Source organism: Pundamilia nyererei, unplaced genomic scaffold (assembly GCF_000239375.1).
Source record: "Pundamilia nyererei isolate P.nyererei 1_Seehausen unplaced genomic scaffold, PunNye1.0 scaffold00039, whole genome shotgun sequence".
Taxonomy (NCBI): domain Eukaryota; kingdom Metazoa; phylum Chordata; class Actinopteri; order Cichliformes; family Cichlidae; genus Pundamilia; species Pundamilia nyererei.
In genome coordinates, this window is record NW_005187440.1 from 942,795 (window position 1) to 960,112 (window position 17,318).

Genomic DNA, 17,318 nt, shown 5'->3' on the forward strand with positions numbered 1-17,318 from the left:
GTGACTGAGGGGAAGAGGAAGAGGAGAAGATAGGAAGGATGAAGAGGGAGGACGAAAAGACGGAAGACAGGTGTGATCCTCCACAGCATGGGTGTTTATTCAGCCAAGAGCAGCAGCGGTAGAGCAGGGGATTATGGGATTACAGTCGGTGTCACTGGTCATGTGAGTCGACATGGACGCCACTGACCCCGCTTACTTTTAGTAAGGAAGCTTAAGTTGGCTGTGAAGGCGAGGTCAAACATGCACGCACACACACACACATTCACACACACACTCCTGCCCACGCATCTTTCTATCTGGCGAACGCACCGTCAATGTCTAGCCTCTCTTTCTGAATTTTTTTAACACTTTTATTTTCTTTTTTCCTTTCTGTTAGATTTTCCAACCCTCTATTTCCTCATCCTGATACATAGTCTCTCTCCTTTCAGATTTGCTGTGAAATTTTGTAATTTTGCTCCCTTCCTCGCTCTCTCCCTTCTGGATGTCAGACTTTTTTGCTGCATGTTATAAATGCACAGCTCATCCATGCCATCGCAAATCCAGCGGGATTCCGTGTTTTTTCTCTATGGGAGGTTAAGGAGTAAAACTGAAGACGGAGGAATCAAACATTTTAGTGCAGGAAGAAGAAACTCTCACATTGTCCAGTGTGTGAGGACACGGGAACAATGTTGGTCTTGGTAAGTTTCTTTGGTAAGTTTATTTATTTAACATAAAAAAAAGAATGATTTAAACCAAAATGCAAATACATTTAGCAAAAGCATGTATTTGAGGTGCGGGCAACAATGTTTTAGCCTCAAGTTACCATATCAACAAGTTGATGGTATCAGGTAAAAAGTTACATGTAGTTTAGCAGTAGTTGGTTTCACCGCAGTAGTGTCTTTGTAGAAATTTTTTACATTTTTTTTTAAACAAAATCTGCAGACCTGAGTTACATGCCATTCATTTAGAGAATCCACGATAATGTGCATAATATTTTGTCATTTTACACACTAGAACTTTGAATAAATGTAGAGTAGCCATCACTGTTACATTGAAAAAAAACTTCTGTGATGTCGTTTAAAAGTCTTTCAACAAATATGACAAATATGTAAGCACAAAAAATGTATTAAAGGTTTATAATACTGTAAACAGCCAGGAGCAGATTTGGGCATTTATTAACGTATTTGAATATCAAAAGTTTTATTTAGAGACCCATAATTGAATGCTGCATATCAGTAGTCACGCTGGTAAATACTGATACAATTTAACGATGTACAAGGTCGTCACTGGGGAACTTTCAATTGTTACAGAGTATTTTAACAATAAATATCCTGATAGCTGATTAGTAACTATGTTAAAGTTTTCATTAATCTTATTTTTATTTTTTTATATCCAACGTGTGTGATTCATGTGTGTGCTTTGTTATTGTATATAACAAACATATATATATATATATATATGACTCTATACATTACTATTTGATATTGTGCCCCTGTAGTGCATGTCTAAAAATTCAGAACTGCATTAGACAGTTTGCATTTCCATAACTATAATAATAAGGGCAACGGATGTGTAATATGAAATCTCGTTTTTTTTCTATGAAAATATATAGATATTGCTATAAAATAAAAAAAGGTGTTTTGAGGAACATTAAGTGCATAACAATCTTTTCTAAAATCTTTTTCTTATTTTGAGTGTTGTATTGCAATAATAAGTAGCATGACTCCTGAACAAAAGCCTTCTCAGTCGGTAGTCATTAGTTCAGGCAATTCTTGACTAGCTGTTAAACTTATAAAAAATGTATTAATTTAAAGGTTTTTGTTTGTTTGTTTTTAGTGCATAATAAAGCACCTTGAGCTCCAAGCGAATACATGTTATAAGTAACAGAGGTAAACCTGAGTAAACACAAAAGAACACCATTTGTCTTTTGGGGGTTTGGACACCAGGAATGCCAATGCATCTTTGGGTCACCTTCTGCTGTTTTAAATAAATGTAAATAAAAGTGACTTGACCTTTAGAATACAAATTGTATTTTTTGTACGCACAAACAAGCTGCCTCTCAACGACACCAACAAAAGCGGCAATCATTCTGAATGTTTCGCATCTACCAGGAAGGACTCACATTAGAGTGAGTCCCCACACTAAGTGGCTACCGTTAGGCAACATCCGTGGTTAATAATAAGTGGGGAAAATGCTCACCTTCAGAGATTGCGTGTCACCTTCTTGAGGTCGTTTCCTACTCTCTAACCTCTAATGTGGAAGTCCGGATCCATAAGCTTAGAAAGAGACCAAATTAGTATTGAGCAGAATTGAGTTCAGCTTATTAGTGCGGCTTTCCACAACATGACAACCTGTGCCCACCCACCAGGGGCCACAGGTTGTCATGTGGCCCCATGGGGAAATATATCGCCCACCTCTGCTCTAACCCTTTAGATTTCCTGCCCAACGTGTGTCATTACTATCATCATATAAATAATTGAGTGCTTCATATGAATGGGTTTTTTAATTGTTACTGTGGTTTTGGCTGATTTCCTGTCCGTATTGACTAATATCAGTATTTGTCTTCATTGAGCAAAAGCACACCAGGACAGACTGGACAGTGCAGCCACAAATTAAAGGTAAAAAGGACAGCAAGTTTCTAATATGCAGACAGTCTGTTGTACTGAACTGTAGCCAACTTGAAGTAGTCAGTACCAAAGATAGATAACAAGTTACAGTTGCCAGGCTTTCTAATGAAATCTAAATTTAATATTTTATGCTGTTATGTCTTGCTCTAATGGATTGTTTATTCATTAAGTGCATTTTTTTAATTGTATTTTTTTTTTTACCTATTTGATGATGACAAGATCAAATCTCAGTCTCAGCAGGTAAAAATAACAGATTTCCTTGTGTGATTGGCACAGCATGATAGCTTTCACGGGACACGAGCAGACAAATGAAGTGTGAGATCAAAAAATCTCAAGAAACACATCAGAAAATCACTGAAAATGATGGATTTATAATAAATTCATTAACTCCATTGTGGCTGAAAGACCCAGTAAAGAAAGGAAACTTTTTATGAATAAACAGCAGTGTAAGTAAACTATAACTATCAACTAAAGGGAAATCAATCTCCCATACACACAAAGCATTAATTTTCTTTTTTTTTTCCTGTGCAAATCTTTTGTGTAATATAAAGCTGACACATTGGGGGCAAACAGGACATGTAACCCTTACAGCTGCAGTGCCCTTTACTTGCTTGTAGAGGTGGAGGGTTCAGGATCCCAGACAGCAGAAGAGTTAACATAAACAAAGGCTTATTGACGACAGATTAGCTGGATAACACATTTACCACTCACTACTAGCAGACAGACAGGATTATATAGAGTATTATGGGATTATGGTTATGGTAAAAATAAATAAATAAATTAGAGACCAGCGTTGTAATACTAAAATACCTTGAAACAATAACATGTGATTGGGAGTTCATTCTGTAAAATATACATTACATCACTTAATGCAAATGCTTTCACTTTTTACCACTGACACATCTTTTAAAAGACCTTTGGTTGTATTTTAGAGTGCACCCCACAAATTGTTATGAAAATATTTGGAATATATGAGGTTCTAGCAAATTTTACTATAGGTGTCTGCAGTTAGAAGCTAAGATGCATCAAAAACACAGAGTAAAGTCTTCTCCAGTACATCCCAAAGACTTTTAATGGGATTAAGATCTGGATTCTGGGTGGCCAGACCATGATGATTCATGCTCCTAAAGCACTCTTTTGCAATTTGAGACTAATGAATTCAGCTATTGTCATCTTGGATCATGCAGAAGCCATCAGGAGAGCAAAAATCCACTGATGGACACACCTGAAGAATCGGTATTCAGAATCAGCCAACTTACTTTTTGAGCATATATTGTTGCTGAAGCTAGACTGGAACAGGAAAAATCTGGACTCCTCAGACCACATCACCTTTTCCCGTTGCACCCTATCAAATCCAGCTGACTGTGACAAAAGTGGGTGAGAACACCATTTGTCCATATTCTTAGTTAACATTCTTGTTTTGATTTAACCATATTTCACATGTAATCTGCAATAGGCAAACATGTTTATGTTTTGCACTTTTACAGATTATATAATATAACATCTTGGTTTAAATCAATTTCTACGAGTTTGTTAAGTTGTTATTTACTTCAACTGTTAATTTGTATTGTTTAAACTTACCTACCTGTCTTCCAGAAACAAAAGGAGGAAATGTAGTTTTACTTCCTGCTTTACAGCTTCTGGGTTAATCTGAGGTCACAGGAAGAGACCAAGTGCAGAAGGGGAAGAATTCTTGTAATTTCATAAAGTTGATTTTAGAGTGTTTATGGAGAAATAGACTTATTGTTGTAATATGTATTGATTACACCATAAAGTTTATGTTGCAAGTAAAGAGTAGTAGTGGAGGTTTGAATATCATTATGTTCATCTTACCTACTGAATGGAATAGTCCAGAGGAGAAATCGTTTGGTTAAGTGGACTATTTAAGCAGAACTCAGGTGTTTGAGGAGAGAGGACCAGGTCAGTGTAGCTGTGTGCAGTTTGACCTTAATTTCCCTTGATTTAAGTTCAGTTATGTTTATTTGAACTGAGTTAATTATAGAGTTGAGTTTCTTATTTGTTTCTTTGTAAATATTGTTTGGGTCACAAAATGGTGAATAAATCACTTGCCACACTGGACAGCATCAGTCTCCTGCACTTCTTTGACTGCTTAAGTCAAGTCCTACCACACTGACTGATAAGTGGTTTTCTTAAGGCAACACAGCTGTTAAGGTCCAATCCCTTGGTATGTTTTCCAACATGATTCTTGTTTACCGCATCACTTAGGGTTAAATGATCTGTAGCCAGCCAACTTATTCATCTCAAATCCAAGTGGTGATTTCTATTTTTTTTTAATTTTTTGGCCACGCAGTTAAGTTTACATTAAATCAATGAAATGACTTGAATACCTTGTACTAAAGCAGGAATATGATGAATTCATATAAATGATTCATTCTGTCTGAAGTTAACCAAGCCTTCTGCTCGGCCGTAACGATTTCTGTGAAACTGTCCAAACCTTGGATCATAAAAAGGGAAATCAAAGATGGTTTAACAAAAAACATTTAAAAAATTCGATGGTTCACGATGGAATGACCATCTTGAAAGTTGAATGAAAATGGCATTTTCTTCTTTTTTGTCACAACGAAAGTATTCTATAAGCTTTATTTTACAGTATTGTGTAATTTCTTTATATATCATTACAAGTTTGTCACAAATGCCACTTTAATTATGTATGCTCAAGTATTGTATGTGACTTTGAGTGCTGGATTTTTTATTTTTTTTATTTTTTTTAATCAGGAAGGCATTGATTCATTTTGATGATAAGAAAGATAGCTGAAATGTTCAGGCTTTAACACGTTTTTGAGATATTCACATTCACTCTCCGATTTCAATGCGCAGAGGAAGGCTTGAATCTTTAAAATAATTTGATGTGAATCTAAAATTCCACAGCAATCTTTATAAATGTTAACATTTATCAACATTACATTTTTATGCAAATCTGAGACAGTTAAGCAGGAAATGTTCTCGAAACTGTCTCATCTGAGATGGGATAAGATGTTAAGTTGCTGTTTAAAAATACATTAGTGTTTTCTATGTTTTTCACAAATGCATATAGTGTAGCTTTCTATCATAGCTGTGCAAACACTGTACTTTGTGTTATTTGTTCAAACGGGGGTGTGTGCAGACATTACCTGACGGACAGGTTATGTTAATTTCACGTTTCTTATTGGCTAAGTCGATCAAATGTATCGACAATTAAAACCACCAGATGTATAGAAGTATTGAGGGCAGTGGATGCTGTGACATCCTTATGCATTTATTTGCAAGCAGCATATTAAATGTTGCGGGAAGCTGGTGGCATTTAAAATTCTACTTAGTCCCCAGCAGGCACTCAAATAGTGGGACATTTCCCTTTTTAATGGCTTGTTAGAGAGTATGCAGCTATCTGTGCTCCCGAGAAGAGTTGCCACTGCTAACAAGCAATTGTTAGAACATTTTTCACCAAAATGTGACAAGCACCTGGTGAACAAAAAAAAAAAAAGATAACGTCTGGAAAGCACAAGAATGCAACAAGCCCTTGTTAACACAGAGGAATTGGACACAATTTGATAAAGTGAAGTAAAACTGACAAACTTCCTTTAAGTTATTGCAGATTTCTCTTGTTAATTTAGATTTAAACTGTAAAAGGATGGCACTCGTTTCGAGAGGATTACCTCTTACAAAAGGCCTAACATCCAGCTAGATGACACGCTTACCTTTGTTATACATACTAATGGGCTCCTGAAGGCTTTTATGTTTGTTTAAGAGCCGTCGTACTTTTAAGATTAGAAAGATTAGCCCTATTCGTTATTATTTATGTGCACACAGTCTGTCAGGTTGCTTTGCAGTTTTTAAACTGTACAGCTGCCAGAACATGTTACTGTGTACCAGTACAATTCACTGCTCCTAAAGACCAAACAATATTTTTCTTTTATTCCAAGAGCTCCACTGGATAAATGGTTTTCTCCCTACCTTGACCACAACCTCTGGCAGAAGAGGTGCCGTATCTCAGTAGGATCAGCATAAATGCATAAAAAGAAAACAATTCTGCAGAGACATGCACTAAATGGACAAAAGGTATTGGGCCACATGTCCTAATTCTTGAATTCATGTGCTTTCAGTCTCATGGCAACAGGTTTATAAAAATCATCTAGCCATGCAGTCTGTCTTTACGAACATTTGTGTAGTAATGGTTTGTTCCTAAGTGCTACTAGATATTCCATAATCAACTGTAAGTGGTATTATTGCAAATTAGAGGCATTTAGGAATTACAGTAAGTCACCCACAAAGTGAGGGTCCATGTAAAGTGTGGGGGTCACTGAGTGCTGAGGTGCATAATGCATAAAAGTCACGAGTGCTCTGCTGACTCAATAACTGCATCGCTCATGTCCTTTGGCATTAACATCATACAAAAACTTTATAGCATGGGTTTCCACAGACAAACAGTTCCAGTATTGGAAATCTCAAGTTCCCAGTATCCATGCCCAATGCTCTGTATATATGCACTGTATATAAAAGATGAACACTGCTTCTTGGTGTGATGAGTGTGCTAATGTGCTAATGTGTAAGAAACCCCTGGCTCCAAGAAATCTATGAGGAAAAAATGGCTCCACTTCTTAATTTATTTAATACTGTAACAGCCTCAAATCTTGTTGAACATAGCATCATTTTAATTTAGTAAAATTTACTCCAATTTATAGTAAAATTGACCATAAAGCAGGGTACGCTTTAGGGTATGGCTACCTTGTGTGAAGTCTCTACCTACTGAGTGGACATAGATTCACAGACAAATCCACCGCTGGCATGTCGGTCCTGGTCCAAGACGAAGGTTTGGAGGCAAAAATTTGATGATTTAAAATGTCAAAAAAAACCCCAAAAACAACGTGTAATATATCCACTCCTTATGCTAGGGCACAGATGCAGTGATATTGTCTAAAGTCACATATCTCTGCATGCTACCAATTTAATAGACAGTTTGCCTGGCATCTTTACCCCCATTAAAAATTTATATTTTGTATTTATATCGTGAGCAGATCTTGGTGCATATCTGTGTCAGTTCACACAGATAATGATGCTATGGTGTCACAGCAGAAGTATTCCTCTGCCACTTTTAGCAATGCAGAGTCTCCCTCCATTATCAGTTTTTCTGCCTACACAAAAAAGCAACACAAGTGCTGTTTTCAGTTCTTATTAGCTCATATCTTGCGCTGCCTGCTGAACAACACTCCTTCAGAGTACAACAACAGTGTCTCTCCCTCCCAATTGGACAATTGTTTCCATGGACAGTTCTCTATTTTCTAGTTTGTGTGTGTGTGTTTTGTTTTTGTTTTAACAAGAAGCTGCAAGAGATCTTGCTCTCCCCTCCTTTTCTACAGAAATGTAAAAGGATACCCAGGCATTCATAGTTCATTATTCCTGAGCAAGCCACTCACTCACCCCAGTTTAGACTTTTAATCACTATATTCTTATAGTAATTACTCAAACAATCCAAAACTTCATGCACATTCACTGGCAGGAAGCAAAAGCAGTACCTCTTGTGCCGCTTTGAATTGTGTTAATCTAAAACAATAAAGCGTCCCACAATAAAAAAAAAAATCTTTAAAGGCTGAGAGGCAAACATATGCAAACAAAATGTGGTCCTACACTAACTAGACTTGAATTTTCTCCTATTTTCCCCCTCAGTTTTCTCTAGCTATCTGAACTGACGGGATAATTTGGTGCATATATTAGCACTTCATTATGATCCAAATTAGCCGAGTGAGTCACACAGTGGTCACACTGAATAGAAATTAAAATGTGACTCATAAAGTTACTTTAAGGAAAAGAGTGTTAAAAATGAAAAAAAAAAAGTATTTTACTCCATGTTAAAGATAGCAAAACTATTTAAAAGTGTTTATAGCATCAATGAATTTAAGGGTGAAATAAATATTTGAAACTTCTTATCTACTCTCTCAGAACCAAACACTCTTGTAACCTAACAAGATTCTCAACTACTCAGCGTAAACCACTGGTGCCATGTGTGTTTGTGTGTTGTGCACCTTCAGGATTTCAGGGGGTTAATCAGATCAATCAAAAAGAGCTGTATTAAGCTTGCAGTAGAAATATCAAAAGAGGCTATGGGTTTGATTGAGGTCTCTTTCTGAGAGCAACAGTGGGTTACAGATGTGACCTGTTGGTCTCAGGATTTTGTGCCTGCTTGTTGCAATGGTTTTTGAGGGCTCCAGCAAGCCGTGACCTCCAGCTTGCACTGGGGTGGTTTGCAGCTGAGATGAGAATTAGCACTTCCAAGTCAGAGGCCATGGATCTCAGCCAGAAAAAGGTGGAGTCCCCCCTCTGGGTTGATTGAGTTGCTGGCCCGAGTGGAGGAGTAGTACCTTGGGGTGTTGTTCACATGGGAGTAAAGAAGGTTGTGGGAGACTGATAACAGATTGGTGCAACGTCTGCAGCAGTGCTGTACTGGAAGGAACTGAATGTGAAGCGAAGTTATCCATTTACTGGTTGACCTATACGTTCCTTTCCACACCAATGAACGACAGCTCTGGGTAGTGACCAATATAATACAGACACAACCGGTGAAAACGAGGTTCTTCCTGGGTCTCCCTTGGAGGTAGGGTGAGAAGCTCAGTCATTCACGGGGACTCAAACCAATAGTAGGCAGCTGAGGTGGTCCAGACATCTGATTAAGATGCTTCCTGAACACCTCCTTAGTGTGTGTGTTTTTTGGGAATCCTACTGGCAGGAATCCCCAAGGCAGAGCCGGGAGACATGATTATGCAAACTCCTCGTTGTCGTTCCAGTCAAAATGGAGTAGGTGGAAAAGGAGAGGGACATCTAGACATCTCTGCTTGGACTGCTTGAAACCCTGCAACCCAGAAAATGTATCTATGAAACAATGTATTTTACTGTGCTGTTAGTCATTGGGCATTTTGTCAGTGTAAAAGAAGAAGAGCGGGTTTTGTACAATGTGACTGATACATGAAATCTAAATTTTACCATTTAGACCTTAAAAAGCCTTTTCAGCATTTCTGACTGATAATAATCAGTACTGGTTATTAAATGCAATCAGCAAAGCTTATGTATTAACAAATAAGATCAAAGTTTCCCATCCTAACTGTTGCAACAAAATGAACACAACTGCAAAAAAAGATGGCCATCAAGCCAGTTACAGTCCTGAGAAGATGCAGTGTCAATGAGCACATCTGGTCATGGGTGGTGGGTTTCTTTCCTTCTGGACTCTCCTTGTAAAATAGAAGTTATGTTTAGTGTCTCTCACCAACATGTGGTGAGTATTCTTGAGCTCAAGCAGATGTGTAAAGTGCACCATGAGGGCATCATCAAACAAGTGGAAAGCCAATTCGAATGTTTACATACATGTTTAAGATCCACAGATATCTCGGACAGGTTATTCCCCAGTGACGATTCTTAGTGTTTGAAGTTGCTCTAATGAGCTCAAATGACCTTCAACAACTAACTGACAACAAATAACTTGTTCATCACTTGCTGCATACAACTTGATGGTGACATTGTTTAGCAACTGCATCTCTTTATAGAATAAAGTTTAACTCCTGCTTTGTGTTTTCCAGCAACATGATTCGCTGTGAGGGGCTCAAGGAGACGAGAACCTGAGAGGGAACTGCTTCAATGGCGTGGACTGAGCCTCGGTCTCATCAAGACCCACAGCCAAAACCAAAACTGAAACTTTACCATCTCAGAACTCACTCTGCTTCTTTATCAGCTCTCTTTTTCCTCATGATTGCTGCCTTTGCTGGCATCTGTACAGCTGCTCCACCGCGGCCAGCCTTCCCCCCTCTCCTGTCTGGACAGCCTTTTATTATCTTCTGGGGTATCCCTGATTCTTCCTGCTCTGGTCGGCCAGATCCCGGCTCTTTCGGGATGGAACGGGACAGCCGTGTAGCTGTCTTTTATGAAGATACATTGGGGAACTACCCTTACTTTGTAGATATAGACACGCCAATAAATGGGGGACTACCACAGCACACACGGCTGGAAACTCACCTCCAGAAGATGAAGCAGGACTTAGAGGAAGCTCTACCTGCCCCAAGGTACCTTGGTCTGGGGGTACTGCGTTGGGGTGAGTGGGTCCCTCAGTGGTCACGGAGTCGAGAGAAGCAAGCGTTATATGTGGAGGCATCAAAGAAACTGCTCAAGGGTTTTTTTCCTAACTGGACCCCTGCAGAAGTGGAGAAGTGGTCAAAGGTAAGGAAAGTCCAAGGTGGTAGAAATAAAGAGCCACTATGGCAAGAAGAAAAGATGGTGAAAAGGTAAAAATGCTAAGATGAGTTCATTTTAAAGTTCAGGGCAAACTGGGAAGAAGCCAACTTTGTTTTAAGAAAAAATGTTTGATGAAAAATTCAAAAGAAATACTGCTACTAAAAGCTCCACTATGGTCTATTTTGCTTTTGGTTATCACACCAAAGTTGCATCATTAAGCAGGCAAGATTTTAAAGTAACAGTGTAATAAACTATAAAGAGAAAGACAACGAGGAAATGTGAGGAAGGAAAATGTAGAATAAAGTCAGACTGAAAATTTGGTACTTATCTCGTGAGTGTATTTTATGTGATGACTCACTTGGCATCATTTTGTAGCAGAGAGATTATCATTTAAACCTCAGCGTGGCCTTAGAAAATACACAACTTGCATTAATTTAGACAATTTGTGTGAACATCAATATGTGTAAATAAGATATTTTAACCACATATTCACACTTAGCAACTCTAAGCAGTTGTATTTATGTAATAAAACTGCTAAAGAGATTTCAGATGTATTTGGTGTACTATCAAGGCCAGCATGGTAAGAGGCATTTTAGTAAAGGCAGAGAATATTGCTAATAAAATGTCAATCAAATTATAGTATCAACTATTTGTAGTAAACTCTTAATAAATTATTTTAAGGTAATGTATTTAAAAAATATATATTGATTTTGATCTGTTGTAGGTCTCTTCCTGTAACATTATAGTTCTACTGGGTAAACAGTGGCTGGTAACTGCAGCACAACCAAAACTACAATGTACATACAAAGAAATTCATATTAAACAGAAATTTACATTAACTACTTGCATTCAGTCCAGACAGAACCTCATAGATTTGAAACAGAAATTCAGAAATTCATAGTTGCTGCAGGAAAGTAATTTAAATTGCAAAATGACAGAGGCGCTCAGTGACCAAGCTTTTACACAGGAATATAAGCAACCAGCTGTGTCGAATCCCCTATTGCAAAGAAATGTGTCACAGATGAGTTGTGTTTATCAGTGCATTCCCATATGGAAAAGATATATATAAATCTTATAAAGTTTTTATCTGTCTTGTATGAAACTTGTATGAAAAGCATACAAGAGTGAAAACACATATAAGATCCCTTGAAAAATTATATAATGAAACTTGTATGTTTTGTATACTTACTAAAAAAATATATGAAAGTAATGAGAAAGTGGCCACTTTCATGAGTAAATCATATATGCTTTTGCTATTTCTTTTCCATATGGGTTGGCTTCTTCTGGGGAGGCTAGTCTATCAACTGTAGTGTTCCATTGTGTGCTTTTCTATCCATCCAAGCTTTTACTGTATTGGCAGTGTGTTTGGAATCATTATCACACTCAAAAATAAACTGGTGCCAATTAGATGCTGTCTAGATGATACTGTGTGGCTAAAAAAAACCAAACCCCAAATCCTCAAATGTGTTAAGGACACACTGCACACAAGGCTAACATATACCAAGTTTTATTCCAATAACAGTTTAGGAATCACCTTGCTGGTGCAAAAGTACAACTTCATGTCTCTCAAACTGTGTTATATTTGGCATTTTTCATAGATACAACTAAGAAAATGGAAATAAATTATGTGCTTTTGTAAAAGACTACTAGTAACAAAGTGTCAAAAAAAAATACTGCTGATACTGCCAAGAAGTCCTGTTCATTGAGCTGATAAGACCTGCTTGTACATTTCTGTCATCTTGTGTTGTATTTTGTTGTTTATCATCAAATAAAATGTGTCGGGATGATGACGTGCCCAAAGTCTTTTTGGACCACCAGAAATTTCCCCTTAAAAGACATAAAGATCTGCTCATGTTTTCACAGGTGGACTTCGAGGCAGCAGCCCAGTCAGTAATGATGGAGACGCTACGGGAGGTCAAAAAGTTAAGACCCAAAGCATTATGGGGCTTTTCCCCTTACCCTAGCTGCTACAATAGCGACCCAACTCAAACCATGTTAGCCAATTACACCGGCCAGTGCCCCCCTGCAGAGATGGCTCTTAATGATGAGCTTTCATGGCTATGGAAACGAAGCTCTGCCCTCTACCCTCTCCTCACCCTGGAGAAGCTGCAGGTCAGTAACTTTTCCACGTGTATGTTTTAAGTGAACAGTTTTATTTGCTTGTAATTGCTATTATGTATTGCTATTATGACCCACCTTTATTTGTATGATAAAACTATGATAATAGAAAACATTGTGTTTAGGGAGCACTGAAAACCTAATCACTGTCATGTGTACTTCAGCTTGTCTGTCAGACAAGCAGAGGGAAAACTAGGGAGAAGAGAACAAGTCCCAAAAACTGTTCTCCAGCTCAGTTTCACTTCTTGGGCTGTCAAAATCTACCCGACTGTAGAAAGGCAGCTCCTAGTGTAAAACCAAAAAAAGAAGAAGGTCACGTCTGGTTTGAAACCTTTTACCTGTCAGAGTTAATGCATGCCAACATCTCTGTGAGCTCAGAGATACAGTACCGAGAAGAGCCAAAAAAACCTGAGTGTTTTTGATTTGACAAAGACCAACCAGTTTCAATTCTAAAACGCTGCACAGTAAACACATGTCCATGTCAAGAAGAAACCTGGAAAAGGAGCTTTGATCACCACAAGATGACACCGTTTATTTCTGTTAAAAGTGTGTGCATTATGTTTGCTTTTTTATAGAGTGGGACACCTGGAGCCAGACTTTTTTTATCCAGTCAAATAAAGGAAGCACTACGAATATCTTCTGCAAGCGGGGCAGAGTTTGACCTTCCAGTATTTCCTCTTGTTAAGAGTGTTTATGCCTCAACTAACACTTTTTTATCACAGGTAAGACATAAGATACAATGATATACACTTATAGTGCACAGCAAACATATTTTACTTAAATAGTCAAGCAAAACATAAACAGATGAAGTGCAGAAGTTAATTCCAGTGACATATTCCAGTTTAAAATGTAATCTCAGAAAATGTGTTTTTCTGTTGCTTCACAGCTTCCTTATGGGATTATGATTCATGGCTTAATAAACAGATAGTTCCACTGTAATATACACTGAATATTACAAAGCCATTGTATTGACCTTTCATGGCTTAATTTATTGCACATTTTCTTCGTCTTTTTGTTACAGGCTGATCTGGTCAGCAGCGTAGGAGAAAGTGCTGCCATGGGAACAGCAGGAGTTGTCGTGTGGGAGAGAAGTGAGATTAAAACAGAGGTACACACTGTGCATAAAGACCACAGCATGCTCTGCACCCTCATTACTTCTGAAAAATGTGGGACACGGTGTGAAATATAAATAAACAGAAAACAGTGATTTGCAAATTTCATAAACCCATATTTTACTTCAGTAGAACATAAAAATATGTCAAACTGTGGAAATTTAAAAAGAAAAAAACATTGGCTCAGTTTAAATGTGATGGCAGGGGTGAGGGCAGCAAACGTCTAGAAAAGGGAAACATTAGGTTAATTAGGTAAACTGGCCACAGGTCAGTAACGTGATTGGGTATAAAAAGAGCATCTTAGGTCTTAGAGAGGTGGAAAACATTCCACAGCATAAAACTGTGAAGACTTTTAGTATCGAATCATCTACAGTACATAATATCATCAAAAAGAGTCCAAAAACTTTGAGAAATGTGTGGGTGGAAGGGACAAGACCAAACATCAGTACTGGATGGTCATAATATTTGGGCCCTCACACAACCCTGAATTACAAACAGGCTCGATTCTGTCATGGAAATCAGCGCATGGGCTCAAGAACACTTCCAGAAATCATCGTCCGTGAACACAGCTCACCCTGCCATCTACAAATCCAGGTTAAAGAGATATGTGAGCACAATCCACATATCCTCTCCGGGCCAAAGCTCATTTAAAATGGACTGAGGGAAAGTGAAAAACTCTTCTGTGGTCAGAGGAATCGAAAATCTGTGTAGAAAAAATGGCTTCTGTCCTCGGGAATGAAAATAAGCAGAACAATTCAACTTGTGATCAGCACTCAGTTCAAAAGCCTGCATCCCTGATGGTATCAAAATTCTGCTCTTGCTCTTGACGAAGGCGGTCGCACTTTTCTCCTCTCCTCCCCTCCCTTAGCTTCCCTGCTTAGCCTCTTATGTCCTTGTCTAGTCTCGTATTTTTTGTATTACTTTTCCCTGGGACACTCTCTCACAGTCCGTTCTCTAAAACCTACAAGAGAATTATGGATTTGATCAACTGGTCCCTGAATGCAATTGACACCCCTTTCTCAATGAGAAGTTTGGGCTTGGGTGAGCCTGAGTGCTGAAGATATCTACCTATTCGGAACCATGATAACAAGGTTCTTGCTGATCGGAGCTGGCTTGGCCCTGACTTATCGAAGAATTAAGAGAGCGGAACCGGCTGTTCAAACCCCCACAAGACTGCCCGCTGGGACTGAAACGATGGGACGAGGCGTGAGTTTCTCAAAATGGGCTCATTGAGTCAGCAGAGATAAGATCTTGGAGAAGCTTACGGCTGCCGTGAATACTCAGAATAAGACCTCTGAGTGCAAACTGGATTACATCTTGGAGGGGCTCGCTCGGAATAACACCTCCGAGCGCAAATTGGATGACATCTTGGAGAAGCTCACTGCAGTCGTGAGTTCTCAGAATCGGCTCTTTGAGCACAAGAATGACAACATCACGGAGTGTAAGTTTGATAACATCATGGAGAAGTTCGCGGATCTCCAACGGGAGATTGAGAGACCAGTGTCGGACTGTTAGAACAGCTTTGAAATTCATGAGCTGTTCGCACTAACGTAAAAACCACCATCACTTCAGCTGCGGTCTCAAGGCTGGAGCTGAACAACAACACCCTGATAATGGACTGTGTTTAGACTGTTCTTCCCATTCTATGCAAGGCCACCTGGGTTGGCTGGAAGACTAATGTGGGACTGATAAAGGTATATCAAAGTATGGGGGTGCATTAGTGATGGGAGCTACAACCCTAAATCAGACACGAATAAGACAACATTCCTCTCCGGCAACTGGTCTCCTCACCTCCCATATATTTTTATGTTTGCATTTCAACTTTTGTGGTCTGCTATAATGCTTAACTTCATAAAGGAAACTTTCAGAGAGTTTCGTCCATTTTCCTGTTTACATCAAACTGCCTCTCTTTTTCCAGAGAGAGTGCCAGGAACTGGCTGAGTTTGTCCGTAAGGTCCTGGGACCCTACTCCATCAATGTTACCACAGCAGCTCGACTCTGCTCAGCCTCCCTTTGTCAAGGAAGAGGTAGATGTGTCCGTCAAAATCCAGAAAGCTCTGCCTATCTCCATCTCCCACCTCCATCCAGAGTGGCTGAAAAGGTGAGAAAATACTATTTAAAGCCATTTAAACTTCAGCTTCCTGCATGTCAGGAATGAACTATGTAGTAGTCGCAGTGAAATCATGTTTGTGGAGAAAGCTGACAAACACATTGTGGTACCAGAGGCTATATAATAAAACCTAGATTTCTACAACTGATTCACAAAGTCTGCTTACTGTAGTTTACAGGGACGCAGTGATGCACGCTCCTAACCTGCTGCATGTTTGAAAAGTTGGAAACATAAAAGCTAATTTTGAAGAAGAAAAATTTAAAGTAAACCAGGTATGCTTTATCAGGGGGAATATAAACTAATGTCAGAGGGAACAAAAACAGCAGGGAGTTTGACCGCTTGAGGATATTCTGTGTTCAACAGACAAGAAGACGGCAGCTAAGATGCAAAGGAGGTGGATGCAGTGGAGTCTGATCCTCCACAGCAGGAACACCGTGTTATTTCTCTGTAAATGACTAGATCAGGATTTCACAACACTCAATACACACGGTTAGGTGCATACACCTAATGGCAATGATGCTTTTTTGTAGTTTTTCCTCTGCTCACCATAACATTGGATTTTAAATCAAACAATCAACACGTGATTGAAGTGTAGACTTTCAGCTTTAGTTCAAGGGTTTTCGAAAAATTTTGCATTAACTTCATTAATATGAAGAACAGCTGTTTTTATGTATAGCCCCCATTTTCAGAGGATCTAAATCAAAAGGTTAGACTAATGTAATTTTAAATATTATATTAATGATTGTTTTTAACACTTGGATGAAAATCAGTTGGAGTCTGAATACTAAAATCCATGTACATTACCCAGCGCTGGGATTCCTCCCTTGAGATGCTGTTATCATTTTACTGCAGTCATCTTCCACTGCTGCTTGTTTTAGACTGTCTGTATTCAGTTTATTCCTCCGTCGCTGAAAATCACGCTCTGTTGGCTTGAGATCAGTTGACTGACTTGTTGCTTAAAGAATGTCCCATTTCTTTGCCTTTAGAAACTCTTGGGTTGATTTTGCAGGATGCTATGGGTCATTGTCTATTTGCACTATTGATGCGCTGTCTGATCAGTTTCTCTCCTTCTCCACACTTTTCTCTTTCCATCATTGGGAAGAGAAAAGTGTGGAGAAGGTGTCAAGGTTTGTTAGCTTCATCTGAGTCTGCATGCTTCGG

The 17,318-nt window shown here is 38.7% G+C and overlaps 1 protein-coding gene across 1 annotated transcript in view; it reads left to right on the forward strand.

Annotated features, from left to right (window-relative positions):
* The first annotated feature begins 276 nt into the window (after positions 1-276).
* Positions 277-17,318, forward strand: part of LOC102205696 (hyaluronidase-1) — an 18,450-nt gene continuing 1,408 nt past the window's right edge. The window contains exons 1-6 of the mRNA XM_005730705.1: positions 277-677; positions 10,169-10,802; positions 12,681-12,929; positions 13,511-13,657; positions 13,957-14,043; positions 15,966-16,148. Coding sequence (XP_005730762.1) covers positions 10,227-10,802; positions 12,681-12,929; positions 13,511-13,657; positions 13,957-14,043; positions 15,966-16,148 — 1,242 coding nt within the window. The 5' untranslated portion in view covers positions 277-677; positions 10,169-10,226. The remainder of the gene's footprint in view (positions 678-10,168; positions 10,803-12,680; positions 12,930-13,510; positions 13,658-13,956; positions 14,044-15,965; positions 16,149-17,318) is intronic.